This window comes from Falco naumanni, chromosome 1 (genome assembly GCF_017639655.2).
Source record: "Falco naumanni isolate bFalNau1 chromosome 1, bFalNau1.pat, whole genome shotgun sequence".
NCBI classification, from domain to species: domain Eukaryota; kingdom Metazoa; phylum Chordata; class Aves; order Falconiformes; family Falconidae; genus Falco; species Falco naumanni.
Window position 1 is genome coordinate 17,463,040 of NC_054054.1, and position 27,457 is coordinate 17,490,496.

Genomic DNA, 27,457 nt, shown 5'->3' on the forward strand with positions numbered 1-27,457 from the left:
TATATCCTGTACTCCCCTTTTACACTTTTAGGAGACCTGAGAATAAGGTACAAGATAGAAATGACACACACAAATAATACGTGGCATTTTTAATGTTCTGTTTTAAACAAACCAAGTGTATGGCACAATGTTTGCTTAATAGATGATATAAAACATTTATTAGGAAGTAAAGTGCTCAGTTTTACAGATCAATACATTCTTGATCACTGTAGAAGACTTGCATAATTAAAAGCTTCCTAATAAGACCAAACACTGTATATTACTATGGAAAAATCTTACCTTTGTAATAAGTGACAAATGATAATATAATCTAAAGTTGAAAAATGAAATAATAAAATGTTTGTAACATTCGTTAAGTGGCCATGCACCTATTGCAAGGCTCACTGTCAACATACACGGGTACCCCATGAAAACTCACTGCACTTCAAGATGAAGTTTGTTATTAAGTAACGACACGTTACAGAAATATACCTCAACAAATAGAGCTACGAATGCAAGTATTTTCGTAACAAACATATACTACAAATAAAAGATAAACTGCCTGCTTGAATTTACATTTTGAAAGATAATTTTTTTTACAGGAAACCTATTTAAAACCAGACTGATAGGTCTGGTTTCTTTCTTTCTTTCCCTCAGGAAGGCCCTGCCTCGCCAACTAGATCGCTTCTGCACACTCCCCAGGTCCCTGCTGCCATAACCCTCAGCACGCCACATGCTTTACAGGCCACAGACACAAACCTCCACACAAAGTGTTCTTAGCAAGGTTCCAGATGATTGCTGGACAACACAAAGTTGGGCCATTTGGCCAAAGTAATTGATTTTAAGTACATGATTATTTAAATACTATCTTAGCATTTAGGTAACACTTGTCCCTACAAACCCAACATCAATTACATGTTACACACATGTAATTAGTTAGCATGCATCGAAGTTCAAGCTGAAAATCACGTCACATAGCAACACACTACACATTTTGGATATACATAGCCTTGTTTTCATATTCATATTTAAACTACTTTGGATTTATTTTCTATTTTCCTTGCATATTAGCTGGCCATGTGTATAGTATTGGGTTTTTGCTTTGTTTGTTTAGTCAGAAATGCCAGTCCAACATGGAAAACCTTCCTGAGGAAGGTTTCTAACATCCAAAAACTTTCAATCAAGGCAAGACAGAGCTTAGTCTGAGTGTCTCATTTCACACAAATGCCCTAACCACTGTGCTGTGCACCGTTTTGGGAAGTTGACAGGGTCTTTTCTGAAAGATTATGAATTTCTTCTTAGTGTAGGACAAAATAACCAACAGAAAGAAAAAATACTTCACAAGAATCACAGCCTGTTTTCTTAAGTCGTTCTGTTCTCCAGACAAACCTACTAAGAACTTCCAACCTTCACACTGAGCTTCCTCCTTCTCCACCTTTATGTTAATTAAGTTTCTGCGCGTATGGTTTCTTGTAAACCTAAAAATATGGAAAGGCATGAAGTCTGTATAGTTTTAGCAAGTTCTCTAGTTAAAGGGAAGGCATTCTGAGTCACTGTACACCCAGGCAATGCAATATTAACAACATATACAAGATGTAAGCTTTGCCCAAGCAGTACTACCACAAGAATGAGGTGCTAACCCCTGGCAACAACTGTTTTTTGAAGCAAAAAGCACCAACATAACATACATGTGCTACTTCATTAAATAGGCGTTTTTTCCTCTATACACTCTACTAATAGGTAAGATGTGATTATGTACCTTTCCATTTTCCTTTACATCAACTCCAAGTCTTTTAATACAAGGCAACTGCCATCTTCAGGAAAACAAGCACAATTGACAACCTCCCTCCTAAACTGGCATTCCACATATGGAAACACGTTGCTAGGCAAAACTACAAACACTATGCCTCTACGTGTTGTATAGGAAACTAACGCAATTTCAGTGTTGCATCTCTTTTCAAAACCAAAGCTTCTATGACACAGAAAGCAGAGAAAATACTAAAAATCAGTGATTATACTACAAACACCTTTCCAAAGCAATCACGCGTTGCCCCTCAGCAGAAAAGCCTATGTAGAAAAATACCCAATAATTTTACAAGTAGTTCTGTTAAATGTAAATACAGGCTACATATTCAAGATGTAATTAGAACTTGATAGAGCATGAGATCAGATTTTCCCAACTGTCAGCAACTTCTTTGCCCCCCTCCCTGTCACACTCAAGGATAAGTTAATGTTTTTCAATTTTGTGTGCTTTTAAATAATATATTTTCTGCAAAGTAACCATACTTAATTAAGAACCTGTGGAATGTTTATCATAGTAACACTTAGATAATGACAACATAACACTAAAAAATGGTCACTTTGCAACAAAGCTGAAAATCATTATGTTAGTTGGGTGCGAAGAGGCAGTTCTCAAATATTACTTTTGAAATGCTACTGGAATGCAAAAACATGCAATGTGTACAGTTTCTATTATGGAATAATGTGATTTACAGTTGTACAAACTAAGTGCACTTTCTTCTGCTTAAAGAAACAGCATTTCTCAAAGACAAGAAAAAAATGAACATTTTAAGTTAATTAAAATATCTTAGTACACCAAGAATAACTCAGAATAAGAAAAAACTCTTAAAAAAAGTGCTTGCTGTTTTATCTCTTTGAAAAGCGTCCGCTGTTAAAATGAACGAGACAATAACCTGATGCCATCTTCCTTTAAAAACTGCTTTCAAAAGCATTTAAAAATCCTATTTTCCAATAGAAGGCAGAAAACTCACAGCCTTTCATTTGAATGCTTTAGTAACAGCACATTATTTTGTCTGAAGCTTGCTGCCATCATGAAAGTGTTCATAACAATACATTTATGGAACCAAGATTCCTTGCAGGTAGATTCTGTCACACCTAGTGTCCATTCTGTCTCCTGCATTTTCATTTCCAAGGCTGACAGTCTCACTGCTGGTAACACATAACTGAATTTTTACATTTGTTATTGATTGTCCAAGAATACCTCTGTTCTGCTTCACTAATGTGATGAGATGTGAAAAGCTATCTTCAATTAATGGTCTCAATGATCTTAAAAGGTCTTTTCCAACCTAAACGATTCTATGGCTTACATAGGTCTGAAAATGCCTAATGAAAAGAATATTTACTTTTGCCCACCAGTGAAAATGGCCTGTAGTGGTCTGATCAGGATGATCGCCTCAGGTTGGGCAACAGTGGGGTAGTGTATTTGCTGGCTTAATACTGACCTGATATGTTTAGAACCACCTGCAAAGTTAATTCTACACATGGACGTTACTCCCTCCATTTCCTCCTCCCCCATCAATACCATCTGACTGGGAGGAAGATGGCCGAGAGTTCCTCGAACGAGGCTGGCCATTCAGTCCGAGGGGTGTTCCCAATCGATGGCTCATTTGGGATGCTGTATCATCTGATTCCCATCGCTCCAACTCCTCTCGCACAAGTCGCTCCATTTGTTCCCTGTGGATTTCATTGTCACGACCCAGTCTTTCATCCTAAACAGATTAAAAGACACAAGCTGGAAGTGCAGCTTCTGAACTACAGTCAAAGCAAAACCCTATACAAATGAGGGAAATTCTTATACCACTCAAGTATTTCGATAGGCTAGTGGAGAAACACAGCTACTGCATTAAAATCTTCTCCTTTCAGTGATCCACCACCAGGTTGTTACCTTCTCTTAGGAAAGCACAATTTGTAATACAGTTTCTAACATTAAATCCATCTCCAGAAACGTAAAACACGAGGAGAGCACACCCACAAGAAAGCCCCGTCTCAAGACTCAAGCAGAATTACTGGCTAGAACAACAGTAATAGCCAGGAACACCAAATCCGTGACAGGGCAGCTGCAAGTCTGACCTGTGTAACCCACCAAGACAGTCCATCTCGCCCACCCCTCAACAGCCCTATTCTGGCTGGTCTTGCCACATCATGAAGCCAACTGGTTTTAGCATCCACAGACATAACGTTTGTCCCACTGGCCACTTCCAAAGGGCCCTCAAGAAAGAGAGGGTGGGAGAGCAGGCAATAGAAGCTAGATAACCCTGGTGACAGAAGTGACCTGCTACCACCTGCCACACGATCCCAGAAGGAACATGGGAGAAGACAAGGGTGCGTGGCCTGCTGGGCTGGATTTCCCAGACTCTAACAGCCTAGTCCATAAAATCTTTGTATTAATCCCAACAGACACCAAGGAACGAACAAGCTGCTTCAGCAACTACTGACCACCGCTGCTGTCCAGTTCAGTGGTTTAAATGGTGCTCTGTTCCCTCAGTGCGACACAGGCCTGCTGTAAGATGAGCTGTCATATCTGGAACTTGCATCACATCCCTAACATTTCACAGTTTAAATCTCCTGTTTTCCTAATGCAAAACTGAAAGCACTTGGCCAATGCCAACACACCCACCTCATCTTTACCATCACTCCCTCAACTCCCAAGCCAAGCAGCAGGAAAAAGTGCTAACAGTAAGCCAGCCATGCAGGTTGTGATCACGCAGGAGACCGGGAGTTTCTTACCTCTGTCACTCCATCTAACAGTCTTCCCAACACATCTCTCCTTTTTAGTTTGGCTCTCTCCATCGCCTCCAGCTTCACAATGACCGCATCAATCTTGGAGACGATACTGCCGATAGAATGCTCCATGCGATCGACCCGCCTCATGAGTCTGAGGGCAACAAGCGTGAGCTTCAGTGACTCTCACATTTCCGAGTCACTATCGTTTTCTCACGTCAACACACACAGCAGGTAAGGCTGAGACAGCATTTTAATTCAAGCATGCATCTGACCTTCCACAACCAAATCCTACCGTCTAGGAAGGGAGAAGGTACACAAGAGCGAGAAGGTAACACAGGGTAAAGCAGATGGAGGGGAAGCACATATTCCACTGTTTTCTCTGCTTTTAGGGCATCCTCATCAAAATCTGTTGGTTCTAGTTACACAAATTCTTCATTCAGCAAGCGTTGCTCTAATTAATATGGAGATCTATCATTTTAGACAGAATACATGGTCACAAATAACTTAATCTTATTAAAAATAATAGCTGAAGAAACTAAAATAACCTCAAGGTTTTACTACTAAAAAAACCCAGAAAAGTGTCCTGGCATTATTGTAGCGTAACCATTTTATCTGTCTTTTCTATGACCGGGATTTAAGGACACAGGTTTTTTTGTTGAAGGTTTTGGTTTTTTGTTTGTTTTGATTTGGTTTTGGTTTTCTAACTGGTTCCCATGAGCCTCTATACAGTATTTCCAGTTCAGATAGCTACTAAAAAGGAGTGACTTAAGCACCTTAAAAACATAACATTTACTTTTATGAATAATTTTACTAATATTCAGAGTTCTAGGAAAGACTACTATGTAACTGAAAGAAGAAAAAAACTCACAAGAAAAAAAAATCAACAAAAAAAATCCCACCATGCAGGTTTGTTCGCCTCAGAAGGATAAACTTACACTTGGAACTCTTCATAGGAAACCCCACTTGAGCTGCTGCCCCTCCTCCTGGAGCTGTGTCCACTGTCTTCATCCTCATCCTCCTCTGAGTCGTCCAGGCTCCGGGGGAAGCTGCGGCTGCTCAGAGGACGTGGCAGAGAACTCCTATCCATGTCCAGGTCCTCCTTTGTGAAAACAGAAGCCACAGACAGAGAAGAAGATATAAAGAATTTCACCTGCACACAGGGGATGTAGGTGTCACGGTCAAAGACTTCCTGCTCTCCCCCTTGCCTTTTTACAGTTCTGCTCAGACAGCCAGGTATGAGAGCAAATATGAAAGGAAATAAAAGGAGTCTTCTGGGGCAGCAAACTAGCAGGGGAAGAAAACTAGCAGATGGCACTGGTGGCACACCACTCCCAATGCTGAGCTCACCCTCTCTTTCTCCAGGTCATCTCTCATCTGCTGATGTTCATGTTCTGTCAATTCCTGGTCCCCATCCTGGTCATACTTGGTAAATATTGCTTCAATCTCTGCATCTGTGTGCCCCTTCCTGAAAAAAGTAGTAGCAAAACCAGTTCCTTTACTTCACGTTTTTCAGATGCAGAACAAACTTCAATTGCTAGAACACTCCGAATAGACTTTCATTCCCAAGCCAAAGGCATGACTGATCCCAATGCTGCCTACAAATTTGCAACACTGATGACAACAAAAAGCTCAACCTTCACTTTTCATTAGCTAATAGCACAAATCTCCCCTGGACTGCATTCTGCTTCTTCACAACCATCTGTTTTAGACCTTGATTCGTTCCTTTTCCTTGACCTCCCACCTGTTCACAAACTCCTGCAGTGGCTCTGACAGAAACATTACCATTTCCTCAAAGGCCTTCGATCTCTGCTTCCTCATACCCTTTCTCCCCCACAACACAGCAACTCAAGGAGGTTGAGCACCAGAGTACTCTGGTGTGGGATTCACCCCACTGCAGCAACACCAGCCACAGGGCAGGCTCCAGGGGCCAGAGCTCAGCAGGGCTCCTTAGTTAAGACTTCTCTTCCACTGCAAACCGACCACTCTCTTCCCACTCCTCTCTTCTTCTGCAGTTCCATCCCACAGTTTCGAGTTTTCCTTTGTGCAATGCCTGCAGACCCATATGCCAAGATCATTTACCTTCACACATCTGTTTGTTTACATAAACCTCCCACCAGACAGAGGAAAAGCACAGGCTTCCTCACCCACTAACCAAAAGACCAGCACTGCTGTCTTGTCTTTATTCGTATCAGCTACTCTTGCTATATCACAGAAAGGACAGAAAGAGAAACTTCCATTAAAGACTTAACATCAAATGTCTCTGGGGATATTACTCAAGATAAGAAGTAACAGCTTCCTTACCCTTTTAGATCTTGCCGGAGTTCATCAAAATTTAGTTTTCCTCCACCTTGTCTCAGACTTTCTGAAATGTCATCAACAGTAGTTTTCTTCAATTTAAGTTTGATCATGGCTTTGTTGTAGCCCTAAAAGAACAAGTGAAATTTCGTGTTTTACTTGTTATGAAATGTTAATACTTGATTTCTAGTAAATTTTCTGATTACACAAATCAGCTAGTGTACACTGTCATTCAGTGTGTTCCAAGAATTTGCCTTTTCCCCCAGTTTATCTGCCTTTTATTTCAGTGTTTAAGTGGACAACATACAAATACCTTTGCAGTTAGAGGTAAGGTTTTCATGATTCAATTTGCACTGCGGGTCAATAGGAATGGAGTATTTTGTCCCAGTAAGAGAACTTGGGCAGTTACTGACAGCTAAGTGACAGTTTTAAATACTGCTGACAAAATGGGTACAGCTTTCTACGGTCATTTTACTTATCTCTTATTCTTCAGTTGTAGGAATGACCTTTTTTTAAAAAAAACAGTCCTCATCCCAACAAAGCACTTTTCATTTTTCTCTGCTCTGTTTTAATAACCAGTTTCAAGTTTTAAACTCTGAGTTACTGGTCATGCTGAGTATGCGTTTAGACATTTCTGACCACGGTACAGCACTGCATCCATGCCACAGCATGTGCAAGAACACATGTTTTTCCCTAAACTGGGATTTGGGTCAAACTCTTAACTTTGTATTTAACAACCTTACTAGGCAGCTGCCCCTAGGAGCTCCCATCACATTATCCAAGACTTGCCTCATCTTGTTGCCTGAAAGGAGGTAATTCTGAATTCTGTCACCAAACCAAACAGCAGTTTAGCTTCATCAGTTCAAATATTTCTGTATGTGCCTAGAGAGACAAATCCTATGTTGCATGCACTAGGCTAACGATTCAATGCGAAGTCTCAGATGAGTAAAATACATTGTGATGGAAAGTATTCATTCGTTTAATTTAACTCAGCTCAGATTCATTTAACTAAGAGATGTGTATTTTTGTTAGCTGCTGCCAGTTTTATTTTGTACTGTTTATATAGCATTTTATGGAGTAAGTTCAGATGCGAGGAATGAGATGTCAAACAAAAAGTTACTTTTACCTTTCTGATAAGGTCAGACAGTTCCATCTCTGCCTTCTGTTGAGCCATATCCGATTTGACTTCGGAGTATGTATCATTGATAATAGCCAAAAACATGTTCTGTTCATGAGAAAAATGAAAAAGCCCACTTTGAAACTTCAACAAGTCTGAGCCCTACTACCCCATGACCTCCATGTCCAGGCCTATACATTATTTTTTTTAAAAAGGCCAGGAGAAGATGGTGGGCTGTTTATAAAGCACTAACATCAACAGCTTAAGATATCAAAATATAATGCACTGCAGTATACAATTTTTAATCAACTACTTATTACTAACAATAGCTGAAGAATTACTTTCCAGAGAGGTTTCACGCTTACACACAGTAGCGGCAATAAACCATGCCTGTTTAACATTATACATGTAAGTTTGGCCTCCTACCTGCAAGGCCAAACTTACACAGATAACAAGCGTGAATTACAGGCAACACGGCTGGCAACAAAAATGCCTGAGGAATCAATTTAACTATTCATCCCATAACCAGCACAAACACATGATTCGTACCTCTGCTACAGCTCTACTTGCATTTCAGACTAAAGATAAACCCAAAAAAGCTTAAAATCAGACACTTGACATGTATGCTACCAACTCTTTTCAGAATTTGGGCACTTGTTCAGACAAAAGAGAAAAAATTGTCTCACTAACCCTGTACTAATCATGTAATTTACTTGAGACATGCTATCATTACTGAAAGGGTCCTGCTAAACATGGAGTAAACATGACTGAATTGCAAGCTGGACATTCAAATTCAAAAAGAATTACTCAATTTACTGGCACGTTCAATGTGCCACTCTCATACAGAAAGGCAGTGTTAACCTGTTTCCTCATGGACTTGAAAATGGACTTAATATTTCAGGAGAACAATCTTGCAATGCTGTATCTTTATGCATTCTTGCCCAACACCAGAGAAGTAAGAGGTCACTTGGCTACTATTTTGTTTTCAACTGTCCAACATTAAGAGTTGGTGCTTTCCGCCCATCTTTCCTAACTTAGTTGCCAGGTCTCAGACTGTTCTCAAGGAGCTTACAGCCAAATGACAGGATGTGCAGATATTAATAAGCACAGAAATTATAGCGAGTGTTTTGGATAACCTGCTGTGTCTTCATACCCCAGTGCTTTTCTGCTATGCCTCAGAAAAAAAATATTTCTTTCCCTTGCTATACACTAGCCTCTGCTCCTACAGATTTTGTGAGGTGCTTCAAAGCAAGTATGAAACCTGCTTCACATGCTTCTTTGGCCACAGTGACTCCTCTGTTATCTTCAGATGGAACAATTAAATTTCTCCACTTCCTTACTAGTGAATAACCAAGATGAAGTCTTCTCCCACAAATTTTATCTGAATGCCATTTCTCCTCATGTCAAAGAATAATAAAAAGCTTCATTAAGTACAAGGGTCATTAAATAATTTGAAAAGTTATGAAGATACAGGACTGATGCACCATTTTAAGGTTAGTAACATCCTGCTTTAACGCTTGCCACCTTATCAAGTCACCAAAAGACACACAATTTGGGGAATAATCTGAGCATTTCTTGCTCGTGTAACAGCTTTGGTCTGGTGGTATCATCAAAACCAAAATTACTACATATTAATGTTAGCACCAAACTAACTGAAAACTACATCCAGGTAGAAGGTACTAGAGCTCTTCACTTATACTGACATAAAAAAACTAATTTACTTGGTTTCCTAGGTTTCTAAGAGACAGGTCTCCTCCCTCTACGTTGCTTTATAAATTATTAGTAAGACTATAATATGAATTCAATACTAGTATTAACAGAGAGCATACAAAAGATGAGTACTTGCTCAAAATACACTCCCTGTTTGAATTTATTTGTCAGACAATCACGTCTACATCCTGCCTCTCAGAGAAGTTAAGCTTCTTATCATACTGTTTGTCAAAAAGTGTACAGGTAATTTGCACTGGGAAGGTGAGAAAGACAGGGCTCAACTGTGCCCTGGAGAAGGAAAAGAGGATAGAAAAGAGGCCTTTGCAGACAAACCTGCATACCTGAAAGCTGCTGTACTGCCGATAAATTAGGCTCTTCTAGCAGACAAGCCATGTGTTGCATGCATGAATTAGGCTGAGGTAAACACAGCCAGCCACACATTAGAGCACTTTATAAACTAAGAGGCTGCATGGAACATTACAGCTACTTTTCACCAAAAGATATGGGCTTGCTGTGGATGCCAACCAGGCAGTAATCAGATTTTAAGAGACAAAAAATGCTTTACAATAATAATAAAAAAATAAAATAAAATAAACTACAATGTGGAGCGCTATATGGGAATGACAACAAACATACAATGCAAATTTATATGAAAAAAAAATAATTGCAGTGACAACACATGCAACATTCAGGCCCCCACATGGGCTGCACACTCACCATTAGCAAAAAAAGCCCCAAGTAGTACTAAGAACCCAAGAGATACAAAAACTGCCACCTACCCACCCCGCATAAACAAAGGCGTACATACCAAAAGAATGAAGAACATAAAGAACACAAATGTAGTGAAATAAATTGGTCCCAAAATTCGATTAGCTTCTTCAACCTCTGTGAAGTTAAAGTCTCCCAAAATGATGCGGAACTGAGTAAATCTTAAAAAACAAAACACATCCAGGAGTTGAAAAAAAACCCACACTTCTGGAGCTGTACAAGAATTCTCAAACTATTTTACCCTAGCAGTCTGACTGATGGGCAGCAGAGAGGTCTGCACTACTGTAATACTTTATCAGGCACTGCAATAGGCAATTCCTCAAGCCCATCTCTAGGAATAACCAAATTCACAGTCAGATGCCACGTGCACAGAACAAAGCCATACGATGGTTACTTCTGGCTTTCAGTTACAACTGATAATGGGGGGCAACAGGAAGCAGAGCAAACCAGTGATTACCATTGTGAAGCTTTAAGACACACTCCTGTCCCTCTCCCAGTGCCAAGGCTGGAAGAGGCTCGGCACTGTACGGCACCATCAGCATATTTCAAGTTCCTCTGCTTCTCTATAAAAATCTTTTTGCAACACTGCCCCAGTGTAAGGGGGCAGGGGGAAACTGGTAACTGAACTACCTGGTAATTACCTCAGTCAGAATCAGGTTATGTTGTACCAAATTAATAAAGGAAAAAACTGATTAACAACCCAGTATTAAGTCCTCTCTCTCTCCTGGATTCTAGCAGATACTTAAAATTTACTAGTTGGCTGTCTAATATGGACTCTGTGAGTCAACCAACTACACATACGATCGGGAACACAGCATTATCACGCATACAGCACTGCAGTAAGCATTACAAACATACGTAAGCATATGATCATTCAACTGCTAAAGACAGTTATTGCTTTGTCTAGGAATGTGACCAACTGTTATAAAAACCATGTCAACCAGAAACTGCCATTTTTAGCTCACTGATCTAACAATAGCATATTCTTAATCTCACAGCAATGACAGTTTGTGTACTAAAACGTTACAAAAAAAATGTATTTGCTACTGAGCTCCATCAACAGTGATATATCTACATCTGTTTAGATGGATGTCACAGAATTTTTTGGTCTCTGACGAGGCAACCAAATCGATTTACCGATATACTGAGAAATTCTTTGCATTTTTTTCCTTGTACTTACATGCAGTCCTGGAAAGTGCTGAAGTCATCGATTTGAGTGCCAAAGACAAGATAGGCTAACTGAGCATAAGCTAAGAAAATTATAAAAAACATAATAGCAAAGCCAATGACATCTTTGACGCAGCGAGACATGGTAGTGGATAACTGACTCATTGTTCTGTTGAAGTTAACAAATTTGAAAAGCTGTTAAAACAAAACACACAAAAAAATCCACAACTGTAAAGACAAGGAAGACAAAAATTTCTTAACACAATTGCTCTCCAGCCTTTTACACATGAGATGTCTTACTGTATTTGACCGGAGACAAAGTCAGTTAATTTACATTTAAAAATACATCACTTCCTAAAAATGCTGAGGATTGCAAAATGCAAAATTCTGTCAGAGCACCAACTTCTTGTTTGGGTGTAGTGTTTTGTTTGCCCGTTTGTTTTCCCCTCCTCTATCTGGCATCCTGGCTTCAGAGAAATGTTACCGAAATGCTTCCAAAAGCCTATTTATTTATCTTCATCTTCAACGAAGATGTCAGCTATGAAGTAGTAAAATATGGAAGAAGTCACAGTTGACTGCTCTGAGCAGGTGATTGGACTACAGGCCTCCTGACGTACCCTCCAACCTACATCATTCTGTTACTCTGCAGTTTACCGTATTTCTTATAAGCCACTTTATTTCTTAAATTTAGATCAGTTTTGTCTTATAAAAAAGTAAGAGATTAGCCAAGTTCCTTGATAAACCTAAGTATCACTTTTGGAGTACTAGAGTAGAAATTTACTTATCATTGGTCTTACATTTTCCCCCGATAGATTAATAACTAAGTGCTCCTCTGCAGCTTCATACATACAGAGGACAGGAAAATTAGTATGGACATGAAAAGAAGTATCACTAGAAAGGAAGCAGTAAAACAGAGAAATTAGGTTTAACTAAATTTATATATCTATTTTCATATATCAATCAAATATCAAATATATTTTCAAATTAATTGGACTAGCTTTACCGATCCTTCTAATGATTCAGAAGTTCTGAGTAGATAAAATGGGCACAGTTAAACCAGGCTAGGAAAAAGCAGTACTCAGTAAGAATTACTGACTTATCAACTCAGGAATAAAAACATTTCTTTACTCGTCTGCTGTGACAAAGCACTAACACTGACTACCTCTACTAGACTTAAACAAGGGCTGACCAAACCTGTGGCAAATTACAACCTTGCTTTTAATCTGCAAGAAGTTACTCCTGTGCTTTGACTTTCTGGCATAATCAATTTTAGGAGAAACAACTAAACCTCAAATAATATATCAGCTGAAACTCACAATGCTGCTTACATTCTAATGTTAGAATAAGTGTGTCTTGGAGTTACCTTAATCCAGACAAAAAACACAGTGACTGCAGCAATGTTGTTGAACTGCATTTGCCAATATGCCAAAGGTTCAAAATTGGGGAATGAGTTCTGATCTTCCAGTAGCTTCTTCAGGAGTGTATCAACGGTTGATGTCCTATAGATGCTAATTCCTATAGCTACAACAGAAAGCTGAGGACAAAAGAAACATACACATTCATGAAAGATGATTAGGGTTTCAAAATAACTTGTTTTAGCCACATACATCGTAAAGTTAAGATACGAGGAACCTTATGGTAGCGCTACAAATAACATGATGTGAGCTTTAAGTAAAAGCAAATACATTGTTTTCAAGGTGTCCTAACTACAAAGTTAGTTTCAAACAGGTAAGTAACAGCTACGGATTGCACAGAGCCTAGGGAAAAAAAAAATTAAATACATCACTGAAGCAAACTTCTCAGAGTCCTTCAGGGTCAACCCTGCTGGTCACTGACCACATTAGTGTTTAGGGCCAGGCAGTTGTGAGGACTAGAGGGGGCTGGGTTTCACCACCTTTCAGTCAGGAGTAATGTAATGGTCCAGTGGTTGCTATTTGAAATAGGATCCAAACTAGAACTTCTGGACACATCAGGAAATGCATTTCACAACAGAACCATTACGTTCCTAGACTACAGACAAATAGCCTGGGAGTAAGAAGATTTAGAAATATTTTCCTTACCACAGTTGAAGAACAGGGTGATGGTGAAGCCTAGCAGGCTCAGAAAAATGAAGCTGTCACAGAGAAAGAAATATAAGGAAAGAAGACAGCAACTCAAAAGAGTAAAGATGAAAGAGTAAAGAGCAGAAAGCCAGCAGTAGCCAAAAAGGGACTAGAGTTTCCCTGGAGTACAGACTGAACCATAGTGCTTGTTCTGGGCAACAGCAGAAAAGATGTAGTTTTACCATACAGGTAAGGTTCTTGCTTTGACCTGTGCAAACATGCTTTTTATTAGCATAAATGAACACTTCATCATGTATACAGAGTCATAAAGTACATAATCCTAAACTAGAACAATGTCCTTCAGACAAGGTATAAGCATAGAATTTTGACTCTTTCTGTGAACTGAATTTTACACTCACACCCCTGCCATTACGTATAACCAACAGTGCACAGTTCATGTAAACATCCTCCTAAACGGTCCTTCATTTACAAAGCACTGTGATGCAAGTATGATTTCTCCAGACTGCATATACTAACTTCTAGGCGTAAACCTTTAATTCATCCAAGCTTGAAGACACAAAACAAGTGTGGGATTGGAACTGTTTTAGCACTGCTGGCTTTGTATACTTTCGGTAAGCACAGCCTGATGTAAGCCCAGAGTGAATTATATTACATAGCTCAAATTCAAAGCTCAGCTTTTCTGCTATATCAGGATTACTGACATGCGACACTGTCCGCTTAACCCAGAAAGCAGCCCTGACAGCTGCTAGCACTCTACAATTTTGAGACCCTTCTTCAAACTTGGTATTAGCTGGTATTTTAATACTCCCATTAAATTTCTTTGTGGTTCTTTGCAAACATATTCAAATTCCAGTCACGTTCCTCCAAAGGCAAACCACTACTTGAAAGCAAATGATTTTTTTTCTTGAAAGCCTCTGTAATAGTCTGTATCAGATTCTTAGAATAGAAATGAGGGCAAGCTTGTCACCTTCCATAAACGGCTGTGCCTTTATAGACAAAAATTGTGAAAAAAGCATACTGGACAAATACTCTAACTTTTCACCAGGACGTAAAGGTCGAAACCACTAAAGACAGAACAAGCAAGTTAGCAAAATACACCAACACTACAACACAGATTAAAATTGTCTTATTCAAACTCATAGCCCAATAGTCAGGAAGCATCCTCCCTAATAACGGGTCTATCCCTTAAACCCGCCACAGCAATACTGTCATTAACATTTCAGAAAGCAATTTTAGCCTTATTATAAAGATTACTTACCACAATGATAAGGATATCAAGGCAGTTCCAGAGACTTCTGAAGTAGCGCAGCCTATGAATGTGAATTTCTAAGATCTCTTCCACCATATAATAAAGAACAAAAAGACAAAATGCCATTTCACAGGCTGCCAGGAAAAAATCAAAAGTGGAGATGTAGTGAATCAGCCTCACTGGCTGAAACTGCCAAGACGTAACAAGGCCTCCAGTTGCTGGAAACTCCACTAACAGCCTGCATTTAAAAAACAAGCAAAGAAAAAAAATATTTACACAGTGCTGATGAAAAACACTACTAAAAGATACATGGTTTTATTTACATTATTAATTAAATAATGGAAACAGGTAAAAGCCCACATATGATTCAGAGAAGCCAGGACACAGAACAGAAGGTAAACCTTACCGCAGTCCATTTTCACTAAAACCCAAAGCATTTCAGGAACAGAAAGACCAGTCTTCATCTGCATCTGTTTCACACTGTCTAAAAGACTGATGTTTTATATCCATGTATTTATTTTAATGAGCCAGCTTGCCAGAAAAGTTGCCTGCAAACTGCAACCAAGGCATTGTGGCATCAGGAAAGTCAGAACTGCCTCCAGCTGGCGAGTGCAGCCACCACATGCACTCCCACTTCTTTGACAAGGAGATGTGCCACTTCCATAGTTTGTCTCCTTTATACAAACCATACGCTTACCCATGTCTTCAAAACAAAGCAATCACAAGACAACCCCAAGTCTACAACCTACACTGTGCAATCTTAAGGCCCTCACGCTTCTGTTCATACCTGACAACACAGAATAGGTTGATGTTTGCATTGTATACAGAGAAATCAATGAAAGCTGCTCTGGTCCCTCTGTCCAGCCACAGGTTCTTCTTAAGGCTAGCAATCTGCACAGCTGTCACTTCTCTGGTCCTTGAGAGGTCTTGGTAATAGCCAGCCCCACTGTATGTGGCAATCAAGCCCCAGTGGCTGCTTCCATTCAAATCCTTCTCATTGGTGTAAGTCCAGCTAGGTCAGAGGTGAAACAGAGGGAGCACTTAAGTGTTTCTACTTTCAACTTAAAATTAACAAAAGAGACAGAAATAAAACCTGACCAAAAAAAAGTATCAGTTACTTAAAGCTACTTTCATTTAAGAGGTACTTGTAGCAAGTTTTGATGTACCCTGGGGAAAGAGCTTAAGAGCTTACAAAGTTCCTCTGACTAACACAACAAAATTAAGATGGAAAGCTGGGTCACAAGTATATTGATTATGAAAAGAGAACACGTAAATCCATTCACACAGAATTTCTACCCTCAGGGAAAGAAAGAAAATTGGCGTTTACATAGTTACATTCCACCTCCAACACCTTGTTACAGTTCAACTCACACATTGGCCTCCAAGAAAGGCAATGTTATTCCCATTTTTAGCCAGGGAAAACAAGTCTGTGAAACCCACTGCAGCAATACAATCTGGAATCACAGCAGAGGTGCTCCCGAGTTGCACAGTGTACGCACAGCATACGCATAACAGCTACCAGTGGCACAATGACAGCACCTAAACACAAGTGGATACAGAGGACAGTCCCCTCCCAGTTCGGTAAGGTTTCTCCATGAGCAGAACTGGCAGCTGCTCAGGATCTACCTGGCTTTACAGACAGAACATACAGCAAATGCAGAGTCGCTTCTGCCAAGTGACCTACTGTGCAATTCAGCATAACCCAGGTCAGGGGCGGGGAAATAAAAATGCATATCTACAGGAATACTACATACGCTGTTCCATTTTGAAGTCCAAAAGGAGCAGTATCTTCATTAGCTACAGAATAGACATCATAGCAGTCTTTGATTTCATCCTTTAAGTCTTCAGGTATTGAGCATGAACCATTTCTCACTTTCAGCTGCCGAATGCGAGGCACCCCTAGGAGCAGGTTCTCATAATAAATGAAGCTTTTGTTTTCTGCCATAGTTTTGTTGTTGTACCACATCTCCCAGTAAAGACCATCCAGCAAAGGTCCTTCTGCAAACTGGAGAAGACAGAACTTTAGTTTGCATGTTGTCAGCACTGTTTTCATAGGTCTTCACTCTGTAGACGAGTTAGAACTGCAGTTGATAATTTTTTTGACATAAGATCTTACTGTTACCTGTTCTCCAACAACATCCTGCAACCTGGCTCTACTCTGCCCCACTAGCATGACCTGGGTTTTAAAATGTCACATATTAAAGGCCTACTTCGTTCCACAGCTTTGACATCATGCACAAAGATCTTCATGCACAACCCCTACCACATTAGCAAAAAGGTCCTGGAGGTTAAATTTACAGGCCATGACAGGACAAAAAAATCAGAGCAACAAAGATATAAAAAAAAATTGGGCTTAGATTACCTTCCAGAAGTCATCCATTGTGGACAAAGTTTTGAAATCAGTTTTCTCCATTTTTGATACAGGTGTTTCCAGGAAGAGCTGCGACATAACCCTTGTGTAATAGTACATACTGGAGCTCACTGTCCCATAAGTCACTGCAAAAGATTTGGTAATGGGTGAGAGGTAAAGAGGTAAGAGAAGGGAAAAAAAGAAGAAAAGAAAGGAGAACAAGAAGAGATAGTACTCTGTTTTGAATACATCCAGTTGCATTCGTATAGATTTTGCATTGAGAAGTTTAAGCTTCAGAACAAAATAAAATCCACACCAAGCATCATTTGTCTGTCAACTGCGATTAAAATACAAAAAGCAGTGAACAATAGACAGATCAATCAGTTTAAAATACTCAAGTTCTCCTTCCCACACCTCATTCTATTATTAACGCTTTTACAAAAGCTAACTTCAAGAAAAACAAAGGCACAATTGAGCAGCCTGAAGAGAGGCAGCTAGTGCCTTTTTAGGTGACTTGTGCTATCCAAGTATCCCCAGAGAGCTAGCACAGATGGCACAAGACCTCAGAAGAACTATGCCCTGCTTGAGCAGATAATGATGGTCACCAGGACATCACAGGGCACTGTGAATGACATTAGCCGCCTATGGTTAGACAATGAAACTCTACCCAAGACATGTAGTGCTTCCAAGACAATCTCCCCACAAAAAAATAAATGACTGTGTGTTACTACTTTTCCTCACACTGAGCCAAGCATTTGGCTGAGGAACACAGAGCATAAATTATAAAATTATGTACAAAGCCAAGATGGCTTAAGAGAACTGTCTCTGGCACTGTTACTACCTATAAATACTTAAACCGTTTTACGGCTAAAACTGAGACAAGCCTGAAAGATTAAGTTCTACACTGAACAATTTTATAAAAACATCTTATAACAGGGAAGAAAATCTGTTCTCTTTAGTAACTAGAGAACAAGAACTATTTTTAATGGACTTTTACTGTGGCACATGGAATGTATCACATGACTGTGCAATACCTGGATTCTCGCTAAATACATACTCTCAAAAATACAAGAGCACAAGAAAAGTCCGTAACATTTAGCCTGCACTGGAAATCTCTCTCCTAGGACATGCCAAGCCACAGAGCAGCCTGTCCCATAGCTACTGCTTACATCTAAAATGAAAAAGGATAATACTTAAAAATATCCCACTAACGAGTTAGCAGTATCTGTACGTCTTTAACACACTATACTTTTCCTTTATTCTGTTACCAAAAATCTTTTTCTGTAGTAAACCAAATTGTTAACAGCCTGCAATCAACCTTTTTCTGCTGAAACCAATTTCACTTTACTGTAATTCAGGTCTCTCACTGCTACACCTCCCCTTGTAGTACAGCATACCAGCCACAAGCAGTCTCATGATACTTTGTCCATAAACCTGCACTACACATTCTTAAAGGACTCAGGAAGGAAAACCCCATGATATTTAGTATATAACCATGCTTGCAGTACAAGACCAAAACAGTTGTGTCAGTGGTTTAAAAGTTTGGGGTTTTTTTCAGTAATTCTACTCCAGACAAGCAAGGCAGACCTGCTCTCAGAGCCAGTCTACCAATGTAGTTTTGCATTTTCTTTTGCATTCCAAGATTCTCTCTCTCCAAAAGCAAAACCATCACCTTGTTCTATTACAAGTGATCATAAATGACAACTTCAGTGTCACTGACAGTTCAGGCATTTAGAACAGAACTGCCCACGCTAAATATCGAAGGCTTGAAACATACCAGCTTTCCAAAGATACACTAACTTAATGCACACAGATTTTGTTGTTATTCTCCGTAGTAACCAAATAAAATATCTACTTCACAACTCCATAGTAAGTTCTATTTTGCATTGTCGTACTAGTTTTTATGCAAATATATGAACACGACTTCTTTTGACTGTTAAAGAACCCTAGGAATCTTGAAACTGAATTGTATAACAGCTTCAAGTTCCCAAGGCCAGAAAATACGACTGCTCTCAGAACCATTACATTACACCAGCCACAGCCGTTCATGGGGCTGTCTGAGGCCTGTGATAAACATCCCATACTATCTGTGCTCCAGCATCACTAAGGTTCTTCACCCAAAGAACAGCAAACTCAGTTCAGGCTGCTTTCTTAAACTTTGGATCCAGGAATATTGTTGTGCAGGAGGCTGAAGATCCATCAAGCTCCTCACACCTCTGCTCAGTCCATATTTAGCATAATCTGCTAATATTACCTTCAGTGTTGATTCTAGAGCACCTAACTCAAATCAGTCACCTTCTTAAAAGCCAAATTAAAAAAAAAAAAAGAAAAAGAAAAAACGGTAGGTTGAATGTTACTCCATTCTGTGTTCTGTAGTGTTACAATACTTCACATGATATCACAGGCAACAAAACAAATGACACAGATAATGGAAATCTCCAACTGTGATCCATCTACACTTGAGTATATATAGGCTGCAGATGCATTTAAAATATCCATCATCATGCAAACACAAATTATCAGATATTTCTAAGTAGGCAGCATGATCTCTGTCTTTCCAGTTACTGTGAAGAACTTTTATTCTTAGAACGATGTGTATATAAGCTCAGTGATAAATTTGGAACTCAGTGATTTCATTTTCTGTCCTAGTTGACTAACTCCCACTCTTCACATTTAACAGTCCTGTTCAGCAATTCAAAATGCGCAGCGGAAGCATTACACTGCAGTGCAGTACTACATTAAAAAACATGCTCCCTAAAAACAAAGAATAAGTATATCATCATCCTGCTTAAAGGTTCAAAACTTGTTATGGCACAGAATGTTGCAGCATTTTCAAATCTCAAGCAACAATTCAAGCACAGGAACAAGAGAAAGCTTTAATTCCAAGTATTTGCCTACACACCTGCCTATTAATTAATTTTCCTCCCACATCACTGAAACAACCTTCACTCTGGAATCACAGAGAGTAAGCAAACTGCACAAAACTGGATGCAGTAGTGCCAAGCAGTACTTACAGACACACAAGACCATAAGGAAAATCATGTATGTGACCAGCTCCCGTAAAACACTTTTCAGATAGCGCTCTCTGCTGGTGTTGCTTTCTTCCATGAGTCTTGTCCCCCACAGACCTTAAAAGGAAAACATACATCATGATGTACACAGATGTCTGACACTAGATACACAAGTGGCACAGTAAGTCCAGTGGTTTTGAAAGCTTAACCTATGTCATGTCTGCTTCATGTTCTTCTATGGATTTTAACCTGATCAAAGTTCAAGCAAGAACAACTTCTTCCATAGCCTGAACAGGGTCTGCAGTATTAGCTATTCATGAGACACCGTAATAATTTATTAACAGCTCAGCAGAACAGAATCTGCTGAAGATTTGCCAGAAGTGCTGTCACATAAAACCACATGGTATGAAAACACATGTAAGTATACAAATACATGCACAGATAGCCATACTTTAAGAAATAAGTGCAGTGTTTGGGGCTTTTCTTAAATAGGAAAAGCATTGTTAGATGAATGAAAACGGATATTCAGTATTGAACCTATATTAGTAGTCTTAACTAACTTTCTACCTGAAAGGAGCATACATCAAACATGCTTAAAGAAAACAAATCGTAACCTTCCTTTCCCAAATAGGCAAGGCTTGTCCAACAGAGATGCAGCAGGGATCTTGGTAAGTACATCTACACGATTTCTTTCCCTGCACAACAAAGAATTATCACTGACACTTTAGTAGCAGCCTAAAGGAGCAACCACCATCTGGTTGTTAAACTGGGCAACTGCATTAGCTTAACCATTTTTGCCTGTTACTAGCTTCACATTGTACTTGACATTGTCAAGACGACAGCCTAAGAGCAGTTACTGAACTTCAGTGATCCTTTCTAAAAGGGTAACTGAAAAGCAAAAGGATCTTTTAAATGGAGTCTCTAAAAGAAACAACCGTCTGAGAACAGAAAGCAGTTAGTAACCATACTTATTTCTCATGCCTAATACAGAACAGGAAAAAAAGCTGGGAATGGCTGCTGATGCTCAGACCATAATTGCTACCTTCAGGGAACTTCTCCATTTAATCCTAAACAAAAAGTGACTTGACCTTAGTTTATGGTGGGAGACAAAGCATATAAAAATAAAAATTCACTCCTACAGAAGCACACCAAACTTCCACTCTTCTCCTTTTCAGGTTTTTTAAACAGCCAACCTTTCATAACACCTTTATGTTCTCAGCAGATGGAAATGAAGTAACCTCAATCTCCCTAAGTAAAAATCTTCAATCCATCAAACGTATCACAGTAATTCAAAGTCAAATGGAACAGCAACAAGGGATAGCCAAAACACATTATAAAGCTGACAACGAAGAGAGTTCACTTGCTTTGCAACCACTGCTGTAAGACTAAGACAAAGGGCTAATGTGCCTGCTGCAGAACTTCATTCCCTAACAAAGGGAGAGGAATAAGGCAGCTCCTCCCTCTACCTGCAAATACAAGGTGTGTTCAGAAAAAAAATAATGTGTTAGATGTTTTCAGAAGCCTTTCAACTACCACATTTTTAAGTTGTGACCTAACCACAGTCAACCAGGAAACTTCTCTTGCATAGGCACAGCAAGCACTAATACCCTTAGCCTTAATCTCTGTTCACACTCCTTAATTAGTAACTTATAACTTTCACTAGTGTCAGCCCCCAAAACGAGAGCTTTTCCAAAGCTGTTCTTTAAGGCTAAGTCTGAAAATTTACAGATAAAGACTGCAACCTTACTACACAGCATGCCAAATCCTCACCGTTAGGTCATTCTTGAAGAGAGAAACACAAAACCATTTACAGAATCACTAATAATAAAGAACGCAACAAATTCAGCCTCTTAACACAGCACTACGTTGCACTAGCAACCCTCATAATAAAAGCAAGAAAACATTAAGAAAGGAAGAAAAGGCTGGAACAGCCAGTGAGCTAAGCTGGCAAGAGAGTCGAGTCCCGGCTGTCAGCACATTACTCACCAATAAGAAATGTGGTGAGCAGAAAGCTTGCAAGGTCAAATTCTGTCATATTACAATATTTTTAGGAGTCAGTCAGCAAGGAGCAGAAAGTTACATGTGAAGAAACAAAACCAAAAACCAACAAACCAGCACCAGAGATCATACAATGATCTTTGTGTTAAATGAACTCTACATTTGCTCATCACCTAGGTTGAAGCTTTCATTACTTGCCATGTTTTTAGAAATTTAGGTCCATTATTCCCTTTTTTCTTTGTTATAATACTGCATCAAGAACAGTGGCAGTAAGCCCTGCTAGATTTAAGTTGACATCTACGGCAAGCACCAAAAATGTTTCACTTCTAGTCTCCATTAATAATTTTCTGTTCATTCCTTACATAAATTTGCTATTCATCAACTTTCTGACAGATCTCATTTATTAAATGAATATGCAACTAAATTGTCTCATTCATTCTATAGCCCAAACGGCTTACTGGACAAGTATATGAACTCAGAAGAGTTGTTAAGAAATAATGATCAAATGCAAATAAAAAAAAAGATAAAATTTCATCTTACAATAAAGTCTAGCTTGTTAGGTACTCACTAAATTAAAATCTGTTTAGTTTATGCATAAAGTGTTACATACATATACATTAATATATATTAAATGTGTGTATATGTACTTACATATACACACATACCTACATAATCATAACATCCAGTTTATGAGGTACAGAATGCATATAAAGTAATTCAGATTTGTGTAAGAGTTAAGTTCTGAACGCCCTCAAGCCAAGATACCTATCACTAACTGATCTGACTACACAGAAACTCAGATGCTGGGGAAAGAGTGGGCTGAGGGAAGGAGAGTGAAGTGACCCTCAGGCAAAGATGCTCTGTCCCAAAACAACAAGGAAACACAGCCTCACCATCCTTAATTCACATTCCTTAGTAAAGTGTAACCGGAGCCTACGCTAGTTCAACTCAGTAAAAATGCCACGATGCATTCTTCGTGGAAGTAACAATTAATGAGTGACTGGAAATGATATTTGATACTTCCATTGAACAACAACTAAGAAAACCTTTCAAAAAATGCTCCTTTGTATTGATGCACAGGGGAGCGCAGCAGCACTAGGTGACCAAGTACAGATCTGAGGGGCAGATTATCTTTCCAGCCTGGCTCTGGAAATGGACTTTGCTCTTACCCATTAAAACCTTCTGATTACTTTCTCCTTAACAGAGTTGAATAGTCATCCCCTCCTCTCTTCTCAGCATCTGGGATGTTTGCTGTAGAGATCTGCAAAACCAGACAGACTAAATCTACTCCAGACTCACATTAGAATCTGGGAAGAATCCACAAAGAGAAGAACCTGAAGTGGAGACAGTCTGAAGTAGTTAACTTTCTATTCACTTAGTAACTCCAGTTACAGTCTCCCCAGTAATTGGAAGTACCAAAATCCCATTACCTTAAATCCTCTCTGCATTTTTATTTCACAACTGACAGCAAGAAAAGTGCAAGGTGTCACTCAATACCCTTCAGCTGATGCGCGGCTACTTGTTTAGCCATGGTAACACTATCACTTTTGATATCCAAAGGATTACTCCCTCTTGTTGAATTCTGTGTAGTGAAATGGAATTTTATTAAATAAATCTATGTTAAATTTCCTCTAGTCATCTTGAAATAAAACTGAGTACTCGAGCATGCCATTTTCCAGTCTTCAAAGACCCTCACAATTATCCACGAAACGTCAAAAGAGCTACTGAGTACTCTTCCCAGTATTAAAACCTCAGTTATCCTTCAAGTGCCCTATATTAATGTCAGGCTTGAAATCAGCCCTTTCGCTGTGCAGCCTGCAGCAATCACATTCTTCAGAGGTTAGTTACTTACGCAGAAGGTAAGTACAGCACCCTGCAGTACCTCCACAGCATCAAAATCACACCTAGCCATTTACTGTGCCTATAAATTAACGGCAACATTCTCATGAAAAAGCCAGGAAAGGATCTGTCTACTACAGCAACCGTAGCTACACTTGCCTATAAACAGAAAACACATGCAGCTGAGAAATCAACAGAAACTGTGGATAGCAACCACAGGGATAAAGCCACTCCAAACATTCCTAGAACATGAAACCAAGTCTTTTTATTTTACAGCTAAAAATAGAATACTACCAGTGTATATGGACTGTTGCAAACAGCAAGAGGCAGCTTGGTCCACAGCCATTATTGAAAATATTTCTTTTTGTTTTCTTGCACTGCAAAAATGTGTAACTTTGCACTGTCCTCCACACAGTGCACACTTAATGGGCTCACACCCAGTAGCGTAAAGAGAACCATACAAGTCAAAAGGATGCATGATGTTACCATGTCAAAGGTGGTCCTCATCTTTCAGCCTGAAAGCAGAAATTAAAAGTTAAAGCTATGGACACAGATCAGCTCCCAAACTACTTATTCTAGCACAAGATACATTGCTTTTAGGCAGCAGAACAGGTGAGGGATCTGTCTATCAGAGCACAGCCAGATCATCTCTGGCAACACCTGCCTGCTGATGCTGCTGAAGGCTCAGCTGCACTCACTCTGCCCAGCACAGCATGCAGTGTCACCAAAAGCCCATTCCTCTTGGTTCTGCTACTTGCTCAGCTGAACAAGGTGAAAATACATATATAGGCTTAAAGACAAATAAACTACTTGAAAAAAGCACACTAAAACCAAGCAAACTTCCTCCATCCAAAACCAACCCTAAGCTGTAGATGCAGATGAACTATAGATGATTCAACAAAGTGTTTTACCAATCCTTCACTAGAATGGTAGCTCACAGGGGAAGGTGGTGGCGGTGTGGGGGGAAAGTCTGCCTGATGGACTTTATTTCCATCTGCAAATACTCTGACGTTACAGAAATCACCTGGTATTAACCTCTGCCTTCAGGTTCAAAATGGCTCAGAAACCCACACGAAAATCAGTCCTAGTGTGGATAATCTGTCTGGAATATTACTGCAGAAACCATGACTGAGATGGAACAGTAGTAACTTATGCCACAGCATCACAAAGACACTCTCACGTCACGTTCAAACACCACTATTTTTCACCACAGTTAAAAGCACACACAGGAGGTTCCTTCTCAGCAACAACTAGTACGAAGGGAGCAACTGAACACTCTACTTTGATAAGAACTTTTATAAAAGGACTTCACTTTCTCCATGTGAAGCGGCTCCTTTCCTAGGCATTTATGTATCTCAGCAACAGACTAAACTAAACACACCGCTGAAGACTTCGAACAGAGCAGTGCCAGTTCATGCGTAACACATAATTATCACTGATATTCTTCCTGGCCATTCTGGTCTCCTTATGAAGTGACTTAGACCACTGAAAACTTCCCCAATAAAATCTGCTGAAAAGTAAACATGCCCTATTCCGTAGTTTCTGCAAGTCTGACTTGCATCCAAGTAAAACACTGCAATGATCAAGAAAGATTATGGTGCAGAGAAATCATTACAGCAAATGATTTTTGAATGCACGTGAAAATCAAAGTGAAGACGTACAGAACATACAATAGCCTAATTTACAAGTCCCTGATTAAAATCTAGTTCGTTTTGATACCTCTGCTGAGGCTGTGCCAGCCAGTAACAGTACTGTCACTTTAGAAAATTCACATTTTAGAAGAGGAAACCTTATTTTCTAAATGTGCTGACTTTTCCTGCAGCTTTATAAAGATTCTGCCTGACAGTTAACCAGCCCACGTTTAAAACCCTCGCAATTTGATGCTGACATTTTAAGCTGCTCAGAAAAGGATGGGGGGGGTCCTGACACGTGCTCCCATACCCTTGAATCCAACGAACTCCCCATCTACCATTTTCTCTGCTGGGTCAAATCAGCCCCGGACAGGCCGGGCCCAGCGCAGAGGTAATGCCGCAAGCTCAGAGTGATGCTCCCAGTGCCCGCCTGACACGGTCCCACCGATGTTCTCCTGCTATGTCCCTTGCTCACGGCATCCACCGGTGGCTCCCAGCAGCCCAGGGCACCGCGCAGGAGCAAAACATGAGTAAAACACCCCCACGATGACCCCACTCTATGCACAAATGGCAGCCTAACCACCTCTTCTATAGGGAAGGTGATGAAGAGAGGACAATAATTCCGCTCCAACTCTTCGAAGACCTGGCGTTGACCCACATGTATCCAAAAGTGACTCGGGAGAGTCTCTTACACTAAAAGCAGCCGGGGAAAAGCCCCAGGGGGCAGAGAGCGCCGTGCTCCAAAGGAGGTGAGGTGCGCGTGCTGGCGGCATGGCCAGCCCAGGGAGCAGCCACGGGCGCGCACGGAGAGACGCGGCCTGACAGGGGCCGGGCACGCGGCAGAGAACGCGGGGAGCGGGAAAACCGGGCAGGCAGCGAAGGGGCGGGTGGGTGAGGGGGCAGGCGGGGCTACCAACAGCTCGCAACGGTTCCTCTCGGCGAAGGCTGCCGAGCAAGGCCGGGGAGCCCGGCTGGGGCAGGGAGACAGGGCTGGGGACAGGGCCGGGGCCGCCGCTCACCTCGCAGTCGCCGCGCCAGGCGCTTGGCCCAGGTCGCCCGGCGGGGCGCGGCGCCCTCCGGCGGCACCTGGTGGCGGCCCGGCACCTCCGCCCCGCCGCGCCCCGCCGGCCCCCGCCGCTGCCGCCGCCCGCCGGCCTGGCCCGCCGCCGCGCTGCCCAACGACGACGAAGCGCCGGCCGCGGGGCCGCCCCACTCCACGTCCATCTCCAGCACCGGCCCTGCTGCCGCCGCCGCCGCTTCCTCCTCCTCGGGCTCGAAGCCCGGGTTGTCCCGGCTCCAGGCCTGCCGCGAGCAGGCGGAGAGCGGCGGCGACGGCGGGCAGGAGCCGGGCCCCGCCGCCTGGCCCAGCCGCTCCAGCTCCAGCTGCTCCCGCCCGCGCCGGCAGCCGCCGCGGCCCGCCATCAGCCCGCCGCCACCGCCCGGGGCGGAGCGCCGCCGCCTCCGCCCCGCGCCCGCCCTCCCGCGCCGCCCGGGGCACGGAGGGAGATGTAGTCGCCCTCCCGTCCGGCGTCCAGCGGCGGCCGCGTACCCCCGCCGCCCCCCCTGAGGGCCCGAGCCCAGCGGACGCCCTGCGGCACCGCGGCGGTAGCGGTGGAAGGCCGCCGCCGGGTATTTCAGGCCAGCCGGGCCTGGGTGCGAGCAGGAGTCGGCCCGGTGGAGGGGTTTTACTTCACGGATGGCGGCGGAACGGCTGTTCCACGTAACCTGGAGAGGCATCAAAGCCCCTCACGCGGCT

The 27,457-nt window shown here is 41.2% G+C and overlaps 1 protein-coding gene across 2 annotated transcripts; it reads right to left on the reverse strand.

Moving 5' to 3' along the window:
• Nucleotides 1-74: 74 nt before the first annotated feature.
• PKD2 (polycystin 2, transient receptor potential cation channel) lies at nt 75-27,130 on the reverse strand. Of its 2 annotated transcripts, none has more exons than XM_040582871.1 (15): nt 26,721-27,130; nt 20,237-20,350; nt 17,235-17,368; nt 16,627-16,877; nt 15,660-15,884; nt 14,882-15,110; nt 12,924-13,094; nt 11,574-11,755; nt 10,434-10,554; nt 7,925-8,023; nt 6,805-6,926; nt 5,851-5,968; nt 5,439-5,599; nt 4,507-4,654; nt 75-3,488 (listed from the first exon to the last, which is right to left on the reverse strand). In XM_040582871.1, exons 1-15 carry the CDS (start codon nt 27,121-27,123, stop codon nt 3,255-3,257), a joined length of 2,712 nt encoding a protein of 903 aa, XP_040438805.1. In that variant the 5' UTR covers nt 27,124-27,130; the 3' UTR covers nt 75-3,254. The 2 variants fall into 2 exon arrangements, with proteins under 2 accessions (XP_040438805.1, XP_040438799.1); XM_040582865.1 differs by having other exon boundaries at nt 5,439-5,602.
• Between the last annotated feature and the right edge of the window lie 327 nt (nt 27,131-27,457).